This window comes from Zootoca vivipara, chromosome 11 (assembly GCF_965207765.1).
Source record: "Zootoca vivipara chromosome 11, rZooViv2.hap1.1, whole genome shotgun sequence".
In the NCBI taxonomy this organism is placed as follows: Eukaryota; Metazoa; Chordata; class Lepidosauria; order Squamata; family Lacertidae; genus Zootoca; species Zootoca vivipara.
The window spans coordinates 21,400,553-21,415,831 of NC_142594.1; the positions used below are offsets into that span (position 1 = coordinate 21,400,553).

A 15,279-nucleotide genomic window follows, 5' to 3' on the forward strand; every position below is an offset into this window, starting at 1 on the left:
TACATATGTTAAACCCCCTTCATGCATTACTACTTGTATTTATTTATACTTTGAAGATTTCTGCATATTACATCCAGCAGAAAATAAACAGGCACTTATGAATAAAAATCCATTCCCATTTCGTACAGAATTAAGAGCAGAAGATGGTAAAATGTTTTGCTTTTCCCCAAGCTATCACATATTTTACTATCTTTACTAGCAATACTGTTTTCTAAAACTGTAATTAGAATTAAGAACAATGAGCAAAGTAATTAGCTGACATATTTCTCTGCATAATAGTCCAGTTTAGGAAGTGCATGCTTTGTATGCACCAGGGACAGTTTATTCAAATTTGCCATTGTAGTGAACACTGTTTTGTTGAATAATTGTTAGCAATTTCTGAAAATCTCCAGCAGAGAGAGACTTCCAACACCGATTTAGCATTATGCCAAACCAATAAGCTGCACGAACATTAAGCCATTCTGTAATGGGAGAGCTTATACCGGGGGGGGGGGGGGATTTGTTCCAAGAGTCTTCTACAATGCCCCATTCCTTCAATCATTATGAAATGCGTAAAAGGTAACATTTATATAATTGGGAAGTAGCATAATAATATTTTAATCTGATATTAATCTCATTGTGTTATCTTTGTTTCTTTTGGGGAGGGGAGGTGTTTAACACCAATTTTTAAAAAATGGATCTGTGTGTATCTAAGAAATCACTGGCTGGTTAGCTTAACATCTATGGATGTTGGTGATCTGACACTAAGTAAAAGCGAAACTAACGAAGTGCCATGGTCAGATCACTACCCTGTTTCTCATATTTTAAGACATACCCATAAAATAAGCCATAGCAGGATTTTTAAGCATTCAAGGAATATAAGCCATACCCCGAAAATAAGACACAGTGATAGGCGCAGCAGCAATGCCGGCCGCGGCAGGAGGAGGAGGAAAAAAATAAGACATCCCTTTAAAATAAGCCATAGTGTGTGTTTTTTTGAGGAAAAAATAAATATAAGACGTGTCTTATAATATGAGAAACACGGTACCTGGTGCAACTGGACTTCTCCGTGACCCTTCCCCTCTGCAGGGAGGCGGGACCTATTCAGATGGCCCGCCCCCGCCACTTAATGGATCCAAATGGTTTCCAGAGAGTGGTAGGGGATGCTTTATCCCATGTTGATGGCCTCTCAGCCGATTCCCTGGTGGCCCGCTGGAATGTGGAGTTAACCAGGGCTATTGGCTGTTTGGCTCCAAAGCGCCCTCTCCGATTGCATGGAGCCCGGACAGCCCGGTGGTTTTCCCCGGAGCTGAGGGCGATGAAACAGTCGCTGAGGCGGCTAGAGCGCCGGTGGCGGAAAACTCATTCTGAATCCGACCAAACACGGGCTAGAGCTCAAGTTCGAGCCTACCAAGTGGCAATGGCGACGGCGAAGAGGACCTTCTTCACCGTTTCTATTGCATCTGCAGAAAACAGCAGCTGGAGACTGTTCCAGGTGGTTCGCAATCTATCCGAACCACCTTCGTCATTGGGGCCTGATAGGGACCCCAATATCTCCTGCAATGCTTTTGCAAAGTTTTTTGCAGATAAAGTCGCTCCGATTCGGAGGGAGGTAGACTGTCTAGCCAGAGTGGTGCATGCTTTAGTTATCTCCCTCTTGGACTACTGCAATGCGCTATACGTGGGGCTACCTTTGAAGGTGACTCAGAAACTACAACTAATCCAGAATGCGCCAGCTAGACTGGTGACTGGGAGCGGCCGCCGAGACCACATAACACCGGTCTTGAAAGATCTACATTGGCTCCCAGTACGTTTCCGAGCACAATTCAAAGTGTTGGTGCTGACCTTTAAAGCCCTAAATGGCCTCAGTCCAGTATACCTGAAGGAGCGTCTCCACCTCCATCATTCTACCCAGACACCGAGGTCCAGCACCGAGGGCCTTCTGGCGGTTCCCTCGTTGCGAGAAGCCAAGTTGCAGGGAACTAGGCAGAGGGCCTTCTCGGTGGTGGTGCTTGCCCTGTGGAACGCCCTCCCAACAGATGTCAAAGAGGAAAGCAACTACCAGACTTTTAGAAGACATCTGAAGGCAGTCCTGTTCAGGGAGGCTTTTAATGTTTAATAGATTATTGTGTTTTATTTTTCTGTTGGAAGCCGCCCAGAGTGGCTGGGGTATAAATAATATTATTATTATTATTATTATTATTATTATTATTATTATTATTATTATTATTAACATCATGATCATTTCAGGGAGAATTGGTGGAAAGTGTTATAATCATTGAAGATAGAATTACCAAGTATATAGAAGAACAAGATGAAAACCGAAGCCAGAGACAACTTCCCAGCCCCCCCCCCGCCTCATTCATCTAGTCTGTTCCAAAACACTGTAGGCTGCTTAATTTCTGAGTCAATCTCAGTATGAGCCACAATGACCTCACTCACCACAACTTAAGGTACACCAACAAGTCTCATGGCACACATGGAAATGCAAAGGCGACTCTGCTTAACAGTATTGCTCCTAGCTATTCTTGCTTGCTAGCAAACGTGAAGAAACATGTCCTTAAAAACTACTAAAAATCATTATCATACTAAAGAGACAACTAGAGGAACTTCAAGCACATTTGAACCACTCAGCTTCTTCCCAGGGGAAAGAGAAACGATCTCTCCCTCCCTTCTCCTGGAAAACTCTGCTGCAGTGGGTGTGCCCTTCCCACCTGCAGAAAACAAAAGAATTGCTTTTAAGCCTGACAACTGAGGTGCTTATTCATGAACAGATCTGCTACTGGGAAGGGCTCCTGCTTGATGCTGGAAACTGCTCTTTCCAGTCGGCAGACTTGCTCTGCAGGAGATGCATTGACTGGGACAGGTCTATTTCAGGAGGAAGACTAGGGAGTCCTCTCTGCTCAGAGCTACTGAAGCATCAGACGGAGCTGCCTATCCACTTGAAATGTGTGTTTCTCAGTTAGCACCTCTGATAGATCTGTGTCTTCAATCAGGAATGCTTCCGGTGACCTTCATAAGGCCTATATACAGACATCACCGGGAACATCCTAGGGAAGGAAGCACCTCTTTAATGAGCTGCTTACTCTGCCAAGACAAAACCAGGATCAACAGCTCCATCTCAGATGTTGTGCAATTAGGGTGAGCCATACCTAGTACACCATCATGGGAATAAAACTGGTCAGAAACAAAGCACTCCATTAGAAACTTCAGGAAACAAAACTGGGAGACAGCCAGTAAATGCATGGCCTTATCTATTCTTACATACTGTCTTTGCGCTCTAGATATGTAGGGAGAATGATCACATGCTATTAATTTAATATTCTACCTACACTATTCTAAAACATTTGTCAAAATGCATATTTTCAAATGACAAACAGGGTCCGTGAAGCTAGTGGAAGATTTGCTGGGGTGGGGTAGGAAATCGTGCTTCATTTATGGTAGAAATAAATACAAGGATATACAACACTTTGATTAACACGAAAATAGTACTGAAAACATCCTAATAATATTAATCACTTAAAGCTTAGAATTCATAACAAACAGCAATTGGTGTTTTTATAATGTTCACCTTATAATTTTTAAAAAAGAGAGCGCTTTTGAATCTTTTGTGAGGATGACAATATATAGATCACATCCAGCACACATAAAATGTGAAGACCAACAGTATCAGCATGCTGCTGACCATTCAATTAAAGAAGATGAAGAGAAACTTGAAACTGACCTCTCGCGGACAAATTATTCTCTTGGGACGAGGTGCTTCCTGTTGTAACTGATACACTGTCAAACATAAAAAACACATTTGTAATTAGAAGGCTGCAATGAATACTAACATTTGCTTAGACAGGCTTAAAGAAGCTGCTTCAAACTAAATTCAAATGAAGGGGAAATAGCTGACTTGCAAGGGCTATTATAGAGTATCACATTTAGAATTCATAGAGGACACGGGTACCTTCCTCCACAATGAATCTTGACATCCTCATCAGTTTTCCTCCTCACCTCTGCTGACTAGAAGGCTGCCTACTTTTTGGTTGGTTGGTACATGTGTTGTTAGTACAATTATCCATTTAAAATAGCAGAAATTATAACGCCTGGTTTAAGATTTTAAAACTTCTTGGAGAAGAGGGAGACGGTGCTCTGTGAATTCTCAGGCATCTAGGTAAAAAGGTAAAGGACCTGGTAAAGTCCAGTCAAAGGTGACTATGGGGTTGCAGCGCTCATCTCGCTTTCAGGCCGAGGGAGCTGGCGTTTGTCCACAGACATGCTTCTGGCACAATGGAACACCGTGATGGAAGGCAGAGCACACGGAAATGCTGTTTACCTTCCCTCCACAGCGGTACCTATTTATCTACTCGCACTGGCATGCTTTCGAACTGCTAGGCTGGCAGGAGCTGGGACAGAGCAATGGGAGCTCACCCCGTCATGCAGATTCGAACCGCCGACCTTCTGATCGGCAAGCCCAAGAGGCTCAGTGGTTTAGACCACAGCACCACCCGCATCTAGTCAATCAGTGATCTGTACAGCTACTTTTGCACAAAACTGGCAGAAGTTCTTCCCGTGAGGCTGCTCCTCAAGTGAAAATAGCCATGCATGTGACAACAATATGACAAATGAGTTTCCCCCAAATGGGAGTGAATTCTGTTTTATGCACATCTTTTCTACACATGGGAATGTGGAAATTAGTCAGAGAAATGTAAGCCTGTCTTTAAAAATTGCTACACATTTTAGATTTGCTATTGGTACTAGCACCATCCATTCCAACAAATCTATTGACAAAAATTATATATGTAGACTTCTGTTTGCCATAGTGGAAACTTGTGAGGTGTTGGCTTACAAGGCTTCTGCTGTGCTGAACACACCACATCACGTGGTGTTGCCTTTAAATGCCCATGCCAGGGTTCATATTAATGACTAGGGGTGGATCTACACACAGGAAAATACCTGCTATAAATAAGACAGAAATTAAATCGTTATAACAAAAGAAAAAAACGCTATGGAAAATCGCATAGAAATTCTTTTTGCTCTCCAGCGTCACCTGGTGTTGCATGTTTATAACGCATTCAAAACACTGTTTTTTGACTAATCCAAATGAGTCCTAGGTGTGTATGTACTTGTATATTATTTGCGAGCCCAGGTGCAGGGAGCACATGGCTGGTGAGACCTGAAGAAAGAAGTGATGTGCCATTCCTGTTGCATTAGCACTGAGCTATCTCTGATAATCCTAAAAAGCATAATGGTTAATCAAAAAGGGTATAGCTTACTGCTGGGAGTCAAGTTTGCCTTGTCTTCCTAACTGTAGCTATTCCACCTTATTTTGTGGAATTCAAAGGTGATGCTAAATTGATTGGATCAGGCTGCTTCTGCTCTATACAATTTCATATGTGGACACCTATCTATCTTTTCATTTATTTGTAATGGGCACTATCCAACTAGCACCCACAACATTACCCAAATGTACTTTTGCAAATGGATGTGACTGTACTTCTGCGAAATTTCCTGCAATGTGGCTTTGAAGTGCCACAAAATCCTGCGAAACCAGTTTGTGCAGGGACTGCAATGGGCCATACAGGGGGACGCACAAAATAAACATCTGCTCCATGAGAAGTAGCAGCTGTACGTTGCCCTGTGCAAGTCTCTTTGAAGCGCCTGTCTTGCCACATTCTTTTGCTTTCTTTCCAGTCGGCAGTTCACCACTTGGGCAAAAAATGCTTGGCTGCAGGTAAAACAGCAGAAGGACCGGGTAGCTCGGGGGTAGAGCATCTGCTTTGCATACGTAGGGAAGGTTCTTCATTCAATTCCCATCATGTCCAGTTTGGGCTGGAAATGTCTACTCCCTGAAACCCTGCAGAGCCACTGCCAGCCAGAGAAGACAATATTGGACTACATGTTGATGATCAGACTCAGTATAAAGCAGCTACCTATGTTCCTAACATATAGGAAGCAGGTAAAACTAAAGAAAGTAAAATGTATTAAAATATACATGTCCTGTACTAAAAAACAACAACCTCTTCTTCAGCTTAGTTCCATGAGTATAAAGAATAAGGAATACCGGTGGGGACAGGAGTGCAATAATATATTCTATTACTATATTGCACTACTAATGTATACTAGTTGCCCATATCGATAACAAGACACGTATTCTAAAAGCTGTTTAATACTTTTACAGCCCTGTATTCTTCTCCCTACATCCTTCGCTCACTTTTCAGCTCCTTTCCCCCCCTAGCCCTCCCAGAGCTATTTACAGCTTCTGCTCTAACGATCTTATGTCAGTAAGTGAGCTGGTCAGTAATAAGGCAAGTAAATGAAATACATTAGAAAATTACTTTAGTCAGCAAAGATTTTTAAGCATTATGGAAGAAGCAAGTCTTCAGGGAATATACAAGTGAGAAAGGGGGTAGCTTTCTCTACAGCCCAGACAAGTCTACAATTTATTTCAAATGTGGGCATTCCGTATACAAGCATATTAGCATATTTGTAGTCAACTTCTGATCCAGTAGGAGCTGACTAAAACTTACAAATGTTTGTGGACAGCATCATGGCAACAGAGACAGATGCATGCTTAGCGTTTATATGTTTCCCCATTAAATTCCTAAGTGTTTCACTAACACTGTATTGCAAGTCTGGCATCTAATGACTGTATGAATCATGATTTGAACTAGAGATTTCAAGCTCATAAGCACATGCCCTTAAGCAGCAAACCATAGCACAATGCAATAGAAGTGAGCTGTAGGGTTTAGTTACAAGTGGAAAAGGTCAATTTTCTAGTAATTGCATTGAATTTCATAACTGGGGTGGTGGTGGTTCAGAATAGCAAAGCTGACAGTTCTTATCCCCAGCTAAGTATGAGCAGAGCTCATCACTCCAGAAATTCAGGCATGGCTTACAATGGGCTTGGCATGGCATCACCTGAACTTACGCAGGTAGGGGGAATAGCATTGTGAAAGCCTGAAGGCAGCGAAGGCTTAATTTTAAAGCTATCATTGTTGCTGTGAAACCTGATAATTGTACAATTGCATTTGGTTCAATGGATTGTAGGAGCTCCACTGCTGTTGAAAGTCTGGGAATGGAAGGATGAAATGAACACTGTCACCAGCCTTCAGTGCAACCACAGCTTCCCTTTCAAGGTATGTTTGAGAAGAGGTAAGAGGTAAAGGACTTATGGACAGTTAAGTCCAGGCAAAGGTGACTCTGGGGTTACGGCACTCATCTCACTTTTCAGGCCGAGGGAGCTGGCGTTTGTCCACAGACAGCTTTCCGGATCATGTGGCCAGCATGACTAAACCACTTCTGGCGCAACAGGACACCGTGATGGAAAGTAGAGTGCACGGAAATGCCATTTACCTTTCCGCCACAGTGATACCTATTTATCTACTTGCGCTGATATGCTTTCAAATTGCTAGGGTGGCAGAAGCTGGGACAGAGCAATAAAGACATCGGATTCTTATCTCATTATGCATTATCAAGCTTTCTTTAGCGCCTCAGCCCTTGTCCCCCCCCCAGGACCAATTGCAGTCATCAGCAGTCGTTAACAGCCATCTACAGGTTTACCACTCCCATCAGCCCATCACCCATTCCCCCACCCTCTGAAGGGTTTGGTGGATTCTGTTTCAGTGTATCTGACGAAGTGTGCATGCACACGAAAGCTCATACCAAAATAAAAACTTAGTTGGTCTGTGCTACTGAAGGATTTTTTTTTTATTTTGCTAGGGAGCTCTGTGGGTTAGAACCGCCGACCTTCCCATCGGCAAGCCCAAGAGGCTTAGTGGTTTAGACCACAGTGCCACAAGTGTCCCTGTTTGAGAAGAGGGGAACAGCAACAGCAGGTTTAATTCTCCCAAGCACTATTTCCAAGAACTAACTCTTGAGAAAACCCTGAACTTTCTCCAGGTGTTTTCTGAGAATGCTTTGAAAAACCGAGCCAATTATGAATCGAACTGGAGGGAGCTTGCACATCACTAATTAAGTGAGTCAAAAACAGGAAATGATCAGCAGGAGGTGTGTTATTGCTGTACGCTGCAGTCAAGTGTTTTGGCTAGCCTGAGGGCCAAACAATTCATTGCACACAAACATGTGTACAGAAGAACCCAGATGTCATTTAAAAAAAACAGTTTTAGGAGAATAAGATTTGGAGCAGTGAAGCAAGAGAAAGGCAATGTGTTACTCTTCCCTTGCTCATCATTCCTCTGCTCCAAATTGTCCTGGCAGTGAATTTTCACACACCAATGGGGTTCAAGTGATTTGAATCCCAATGGGGGAAAGGCCCTTCACAAAGAGCCACAGAACAGGGAAAGACTATGCACATCTTTTGTCACCATTTTAAACTCCCTTTTATAAAGCATGTTCAATGTGTAGCAAGCCTCTGATAGGGCGCATTGACACAAACATGCAGTGCACAACATGCTGCTATACCCATTCACATGACAGCAGTTGCTTTAAAGAAAGGAAATCAAGCAAGCAGGTAAAAGCAGCCTGATACCAGCCTGGCCATTCGATAAGAGCCAAGTTGCTCAGACTGGAGCAGTGATGTTGCTGAGTTTGGAAATGACCACCTGTCACTACGGGAAACAATAAATGCCTTCGCATTATGGCTAGGGACATCATAATCTCAGGAAATTACAAACTGAACCATTCCCCTTTAGCTTGAATGGCAACAACACCCAAGGAAGGGGAGATGCAAAAAAGAAGGTTGCTCCTTGGTAAATTGTATGCATGGCCACCTAAATATCTGGCCTGTTGCCCCTTTAAGAGAAACAGCTATGATGCAGGGGGCAGCTTCTGGAGAGCTGGCTCTCCAGCATAGCTGCCAAGTACCCCGTTTTCACTTACCTTTTCCTGGTGGTCCCCCGTATCACTTCGTCTCCTGTTTTTCTCCGTTATTTTTTCCTGCCAGTGGCCATTTTTTCCCTTTCTGATTTGCCCTTCTATGGGCACCAAAAATGGCCGCCGCCGGCTTCAAAAGTCGCATCTACGCATGTCCGGAAGGGCATAGACGCGACTTCTGGTGTCGGCGGCAGCCATTTTTGGTGCCCACAGATGGGCAGAATGACACCGGAAGTTGCGTCGACGCACTTCCTGACATGCGTAGAAGCGACTTTCGAAGCCGCCGCCGGCCATTTTGGTGCCCATAGAAGGGCAAAACGACACCGGAAGTTACATCGACGCAACTTCCGGTGTCACACGGCTGCCGGTCCCGGATTCTGCAGTCCGGGACTTGGAAGGTAAGCTCTCTGGAGAAGTTTGTTACTACTCTATGCAGCCTCTCAAGCCACTTCAAAAATAAATTTTGTTCTACCACTAGCTCAGCTTGTAGTGAGTTCCTACATAAATGGCAGAATACAACACATGGTGTCAGAAGATTGATGGGCCATGACCGTCACGCAGAGCAATGTAAGAAATGTGCAACACAGATGCCTTACTGAGAAGAAGCTCAGTGCAAAGAATCCTGAAAATGTAGCTTACCGGTTTCATCACTTTCCAAGGCATTTGGAGACTTGGCAGAAGTCCTGCATGTAGGCACAAAAACTCAAAGGCACTAGTATAGGGTGGGAGAGACCTGGCTTGGCACCAGCACACAACATCACAAGCCAGCAGTGCAATGTGGCTGCTAAACAAATCGGTAATACAATCTCAGGCTACGTTAGCAGAAAGCAATAGTTTCACTCTATTTGCATTAGTCAAGCCACATCTGGAGTACTGAGCCCAATTGTGGGCACGGATCGCACTAGGAAAAACATAGACTAAGTGGGATAGGCCCAGAGAAGGGCAACCAGGATGGAGGAACTAAATCTTAGGTGGAAGAGTTCAAAGATCTGGGGACGTTAGATTATGGGGAGACATGATAGCATTCAAATACAGTGGAACCTCAGTTTGCGACCGCCACCGTTTACGACGGATTCGGAGAGCGACCGCCGCGGACCCGGAAGTATTTACATCCGGGTTCCGCGCACATGGATGTGCAGAAGTGACCTGTGCAGCGTGTGTGTGCGCAGAAGCGCTCTATCGACGCTTCGCGCGCGCGCAGAAGCATGCCTTTGGTGAGCGATGAACTCGGGGAGCGACTGGCTCCCCGGAACGGATCATCATCGTAAACCGAGGTACCACTGTACCTGAAAGGCTGTTATGCATAAAAGGTGTTGGTGGTGGTTGCAATTTATTACCTACCCTGAGGTCCCAGGGCAGGTTACAAGCATTAAAACACAACATTAAAAATAGCGCAAAGCACTACTGAAGTTAAAGAATAAGGCGGGTCCTAGAAAGGTACATCTCAAGTGTCAAAAGCTGGCTGGTTCTCTGTTAGAGCCAGTGTGGTGTAGTGGTTAAGAGCGGTAGACTCGTAATCAGGGGAACCGGGTTCACGTCTCCGCTCCTCCACATGCAGCTGCTGGGTGACCTTGGGCTAGTCACACTTCTTTGAAGTCTCTCAGCCTCACTCACCTCACAGAGTGTTTGTTGTGGGGGAGGAAGGGAAAGGAGCTTGTTAGCCGCTTTTAGACTCAAAGGGATATCAAATCCAAACTACTACTAATACTCCTCTTCTTCTTCCTCTTCTTCTTCTTCTTCTTCTTCTTCATCTTCATCTTCCTCCTCCTCCTCCTCCTCCCCCTCCCATATGGCTTAGGTCCAGGCTAATTGAAGGATTGCATTACCTCATACAAAGCTGCCTGGGCTATGAGTTCTTTAGGGAAGCTCTTCTCTTGGTCCCACCACCCATATAGGCACGCTTGGTAGGGACATGGGAGAAAGCCTTCTTGGCAGCTGCTCCCAGACTTTGGAACTCCATCCCTAGAGAAGCTAGACTGGCCCCCCTCTTGTCTTTTCACTGGCAGATGAATATTTCCCTGTTCCAACAGGCTTTTTGGAACTGACTGTTTTAATGAGGGGACTGTTGCTGTACTGTTTTTGTTGTGATTGTACAGTATGCTTTTAATAGAACATGTGTGTGTGTGTGTGTGTGTGTGTGTGTGTAGATAGCTAGAGAGAGAGAGAGAGAGAGAGAGATGCGTAGTTCTTAATTTTTAAAAAAACCTAGGTTTTTTTTTAAGCTGTTCTTATTTTATCTGCAAGCTGCTTTGAGTCCCTGCCAGGGAAAAAGGTAGAGAGTGAATGAATGAATGAATGAATGAATGAATGAGTCTTTGGAGGGTGGTCAGGACTAGAACCACTGAGTGAATACTGCATGGAAGCAGATTTCATGGAAACATTAAAATTAACTTCTTAACGGTAACAGCTGTTTGTCCGAGCAACACTTGCAAAGTGGTGGGCTCTTTCTGCGGAAATATTAAGCAGAGGTTGCGCAGCTGTCCGTCAAGAATGCTATAATTGCATCCTCCACTACAGATCTTGCATGAAGCAAAGGCTTGGACTAGAAGACCTCCGTGGTCCCTTCTAACTCTTACGATTCTACAATTCTGCATGATATTTCAGCTAGGAACTCCTTGTGGATAAAGCTTTGCATCTAATTTAAGGTTTTTTTGTTTTAAAAAAGCAACCCTTACCTTCATGCCTCTCCTCCTATTTGTTGCTTCTGGAAGGTTAGTTTCAAGGAAAGGGAAGGAGAAAGGCATACTTTCTGTGAGGCCTCAGATTACATTCAGAAAAAAACTATGACAAAGTGAGTCTCAGGGAACTGAGCCATCTCTGGATCAGAGTCTTGAGGATTTATAGGATCTGGTGAAATGCAACTGACTAGTCCTCTGCGTCACCTGACAATTATGGAAGGGGAAGTCTCTGTAACTCCTTGTGGCTAACAGCATTGTTGGTGTCTAACTGATTTTATATGTTTTAACCGTACCTTTTTAGTACTGCCGTGTTTGCTGTATTAGCTTTTGAATTGTGGTGCTGGAGGAGACTCTTGAGAGTCCCATGGACTGCAAAAAGATCAAACCTATCCCAAAAAAGGGAAAGGAGTACAACAAGGCTGTATATTGTCTCCCTGCTTATTTAATTCATCATTTGAAAGGATGGGCTGGATGAATCCCAAGCCGGAATTAAGATTGCCGGAAGAAATATCAACAACCTCAGATATGCTGATGACACAAGCTTGATGGCAGAAAGTGAGGAGGAATTAAAGAACCTTTTAATGAGGGTGAAAGAGGAGAGCACAAAATACGGTCTGAAGCTCAACATCATAAAAACTAAGATAATGGCCACTGGTCCCATCACTTCCTGGCAAATAGAAGGGGAAGAAATGGAGGCAGTGAGTGATTTTACTTTCTTGGGTTCCATGATCACTGCAGATGGTGGCAGCAGTCACAAAATTAAAAGACGCCTCCTTCTTGGGAGAAAGCAATGACAGCATCTTAAAAAGCAGAGACATCACCTTGCCGACAGGTCCGTATAGTTAAAGCTATGGTTTTCCCAGTAGTGATGTATGGAAGTGAGAGCTGGACCATAAAGAAGGCTAATCGCCAAAGAATTGATGCTTTTGAATTATGGTGCTGGAGGAGACTCTTGAGAGTCCCATGGACTGCAAGAAGATCAAACTTATCCATTCTTAAGGAAATCAGCCCTGAGTGCTCACTGGAAGGACAGATCGTGAAGCTGAGGCTCCAATACTATTGCCACCTCATGAGAAGAGGACTCTCTGGGAAAAAAACTCTGATGTTGGGTAAGATTGAGGGCACAAGGAGAAGGGGACGACAGAGGATGAGATGCTTGGACAGTGTTATATAAACAACCAACATGAATCTGATGAAACTCCGGGAGGCAGTGGAAGACAGGAGCGCTTGGCGTGCTCTGGTCCATGGGGTCACGAAGAGTCGGACACAACTAAACGACTAAACAACATTTGCTGTCCTGGGTTCCTTTGGAGGAAGAGCAACATAAAACAACAACAACCATCACAGCAGATAGCAGCCCAGTGGAAAGAGTGGCTCAGAGCCTGACACTTGTGTGTCTAGCTGCCAGAGTTCCCAATTTGAGACCAATGGTGCTCTCAGCCTGGTCTCCAGCCCAACAATCTGTGTTTGTAATGTCACTGTACGTGACAAGTAAAGGAAAAAAAACATGGCATCTGAACTAGGGTGCAAGGGTAGCATGTGGCAAATCCAACAAGCTCTAAAGCTGACAGGCATGGCATCTGGATTCAGTCTTTTAAAACTTCTTTTGTATACTCCATGCTTTCAAATTCTTCAATTTGAATGTGGCTTTCTCCAGCATTAAATATATGATTGACATCCTATTCAATATTCCTTTGGAAGTGGGGGAAAAACAACAACCAGGTTCCCAGAAACTTGTCTTGAATTAATGGTCCAACTACAACCAAAGTTAAGAAAGAGGCAACACTTTCAACATGAAAGTCCGCTGCAGTTTTTGCCTTGCCACATGGTAAAATGAATGAGGCTTACACAGACACACAAAAATAACAAATTCTTGACAACAGATTGGCAGCAAGGGCGTACCCACCACGGGGCAAGTTAGGGCAGCTGCCCTACTCTAGAAGCAGGGCTGGTGGGCAGAGGCGGAGCACAGCCCGGCGGAGCGCGAGTTCGCCATTTCCGCCGCGCCGCACCCTCCCTCCAGCGCCCTCAGGCAAGGCCAAGCGCGGCGGGGAACCAGGGAGCGCGGCGCGGTGGGCGGGAACGCCGAACTCGCGCTCCGCTGGGCTGGGCTCCGCCTCCGCCCACCAGCCCTGCTTCTAGGGAGGGGCACAGCCCGGCGGAGCGCGAGTTCGCCGTTCCCGCCCGCCGCGCTGCGCCCTCCCTCCAGCTCCCCGTCGCGCCCTCTGGCAAGGCCAAGCGCGGCGGGGAACCAGAGAGCACGGCGCGGCGGGCGGGAACGCTGAACTCGCGCTCCGCTGGGCTCCGCCTCCGCCCACCAGCCCTGCTTCTAGGGAGGGGCACAGCCCGGCGGAGCGTGAGTTCGCCGTTCCCGCCCACTTTGTGGCCCCTCCCCTTCCCCCCCTAGTTCCGTGCCTTGGCCCCTCCCCTTGCCCCCCCCTAGTTTTGATCCTGGGTACGCCCATGATTGGCAGCATCTTTTTTTCTGTTTCAGCAGTACATATAATTAAAACATATACGCCATGTGATCTCCTAAGTCTCTAATGACAGACTGTTGTGTTAGCAAGAACAATAAAACGAGCGTTTAAGGGCTGTTCTTAGAATCATGCCAGGACATGCTCTCGGAGTAATTCTCTTTTTTTCTCTGCCTGCACTCCTGCGCCAGGGATTTTGTGCTGCACCTTTTGTCAATCAACACACTCTTTGTCGCATCTGTTGGTTCCATTTCTGTTTCTCTGACTTTTATGTCCAGTTAATAAGCACCTACGTAATAGCAGTGGCTTAGACAGGTCACCCCACCCATTTCAAAGCAGCTATTCCAAAACTGATGCTTCTTTGCTTTGGCAGGTGGTTAGCGGATGTGGAGCAAAAAGAAATCCCAGCAACCATGTGCAATGCAATCCTACACATGTCCACCTGGATGCAATGGGAGTTATTCTCAGGTAAGTGTACAATATATAAGATTGTTGCTCTATTCTAATTTCATGCCACAAGGCAGGCAATCCTATACTTAGAAATCCCTTATGCCTTTCGTGTCTTTTAAAACCCACTGATGATTCTTCCATACCTTCTCTAGACAGGTGTTATTTTAAAAAGATAAATTTGACTTGGAACTTAAGCATCTGTTCCTATGGTTCCTCTTATCAATGCCCATTTCCTTTAGGTTCCTCAAATCATGCACAATGCCCTTCCAATGTCTCCCAAGTTAGGTCCCCTGCCCTCCTCCCACCCCCAAATTCCAGTTTCTGATACTCACGGTATGATTTCCATATTGGGGGCTGATACTCTTCGGCATCTAAAATAGTGACAAAAGAAAAAAAAACCAGTCAACCAAAAGCTCAGTGAACCTTTCGGCATGTAACTCCTATACAGAATTGAAGAGAACTAGATGTTACTATTGAATTTAGCGCAATGTATGGTATCCCCTCCCCGCAACACTTGGCATTTCATAAGAGTTGTGTAGGTACCCTGTCACAGAACACCAAGGCAAACACCCACAGGGGACTGTAAATCCACTGTTGCAACTGGAGCTGCAAGGACAACATAGATAAGAAATTTAACTGGGAGAGGATCCTGTGCGTCAGAGTATGAAACCTACATCTCCTCTGCCCATTTCCCTCATGTGCCCAAGGAAAGGAACAGGGGTGGAGAGCATGGAGACCCATGGATACAGACCCATGGACTTTGCAAAATAGGGGAAACTGTGTACAGTGGTGCCTCACTTAACGAATGCCCTGCTTAACGAAATTTCTGCTTAACGAAAGGATTTTTCGAGCGGAGGTTGCCTCGCTAGACGAATTCA

The 15,279-nt window shown here is 45.0% G+C and overlaps 1 protein-coding gene across 3 annotated transcripts in view; it reads right to left on the reverse strand.

Annotated features, from left to right (window-relative positions):
* The window catches only part of CHN2 (chimerin 2), a 156,377-nt gene that overhangs the window by 81,820 nt on the left and 59,278 nt on the right, over positions 1-15,279 (reverse strand). For 2 of the 3 annotated variants that reach the window (XM_035129608.3, XM_035129606.3), the window contains exons 2-3: positions 14,734-14,772; positions 3,704-3,759 (exon numbers count right to left, since the gene is read on the reverse strand). In XM_035129608.3, coding sequence (XP_034985499.2) covers positions 3,704-3,759; positions 14,734-14,772 — 95 coding nt within the window. Of the gene's footprint in view, positions 1-3,703; positions 3,760-5,427; positions 5,809-14,733; positions 14,773-15,279 lie in introns of those variants that run through there. The other variant, XM_088654062.1, reaches the window with a different exon arrangement.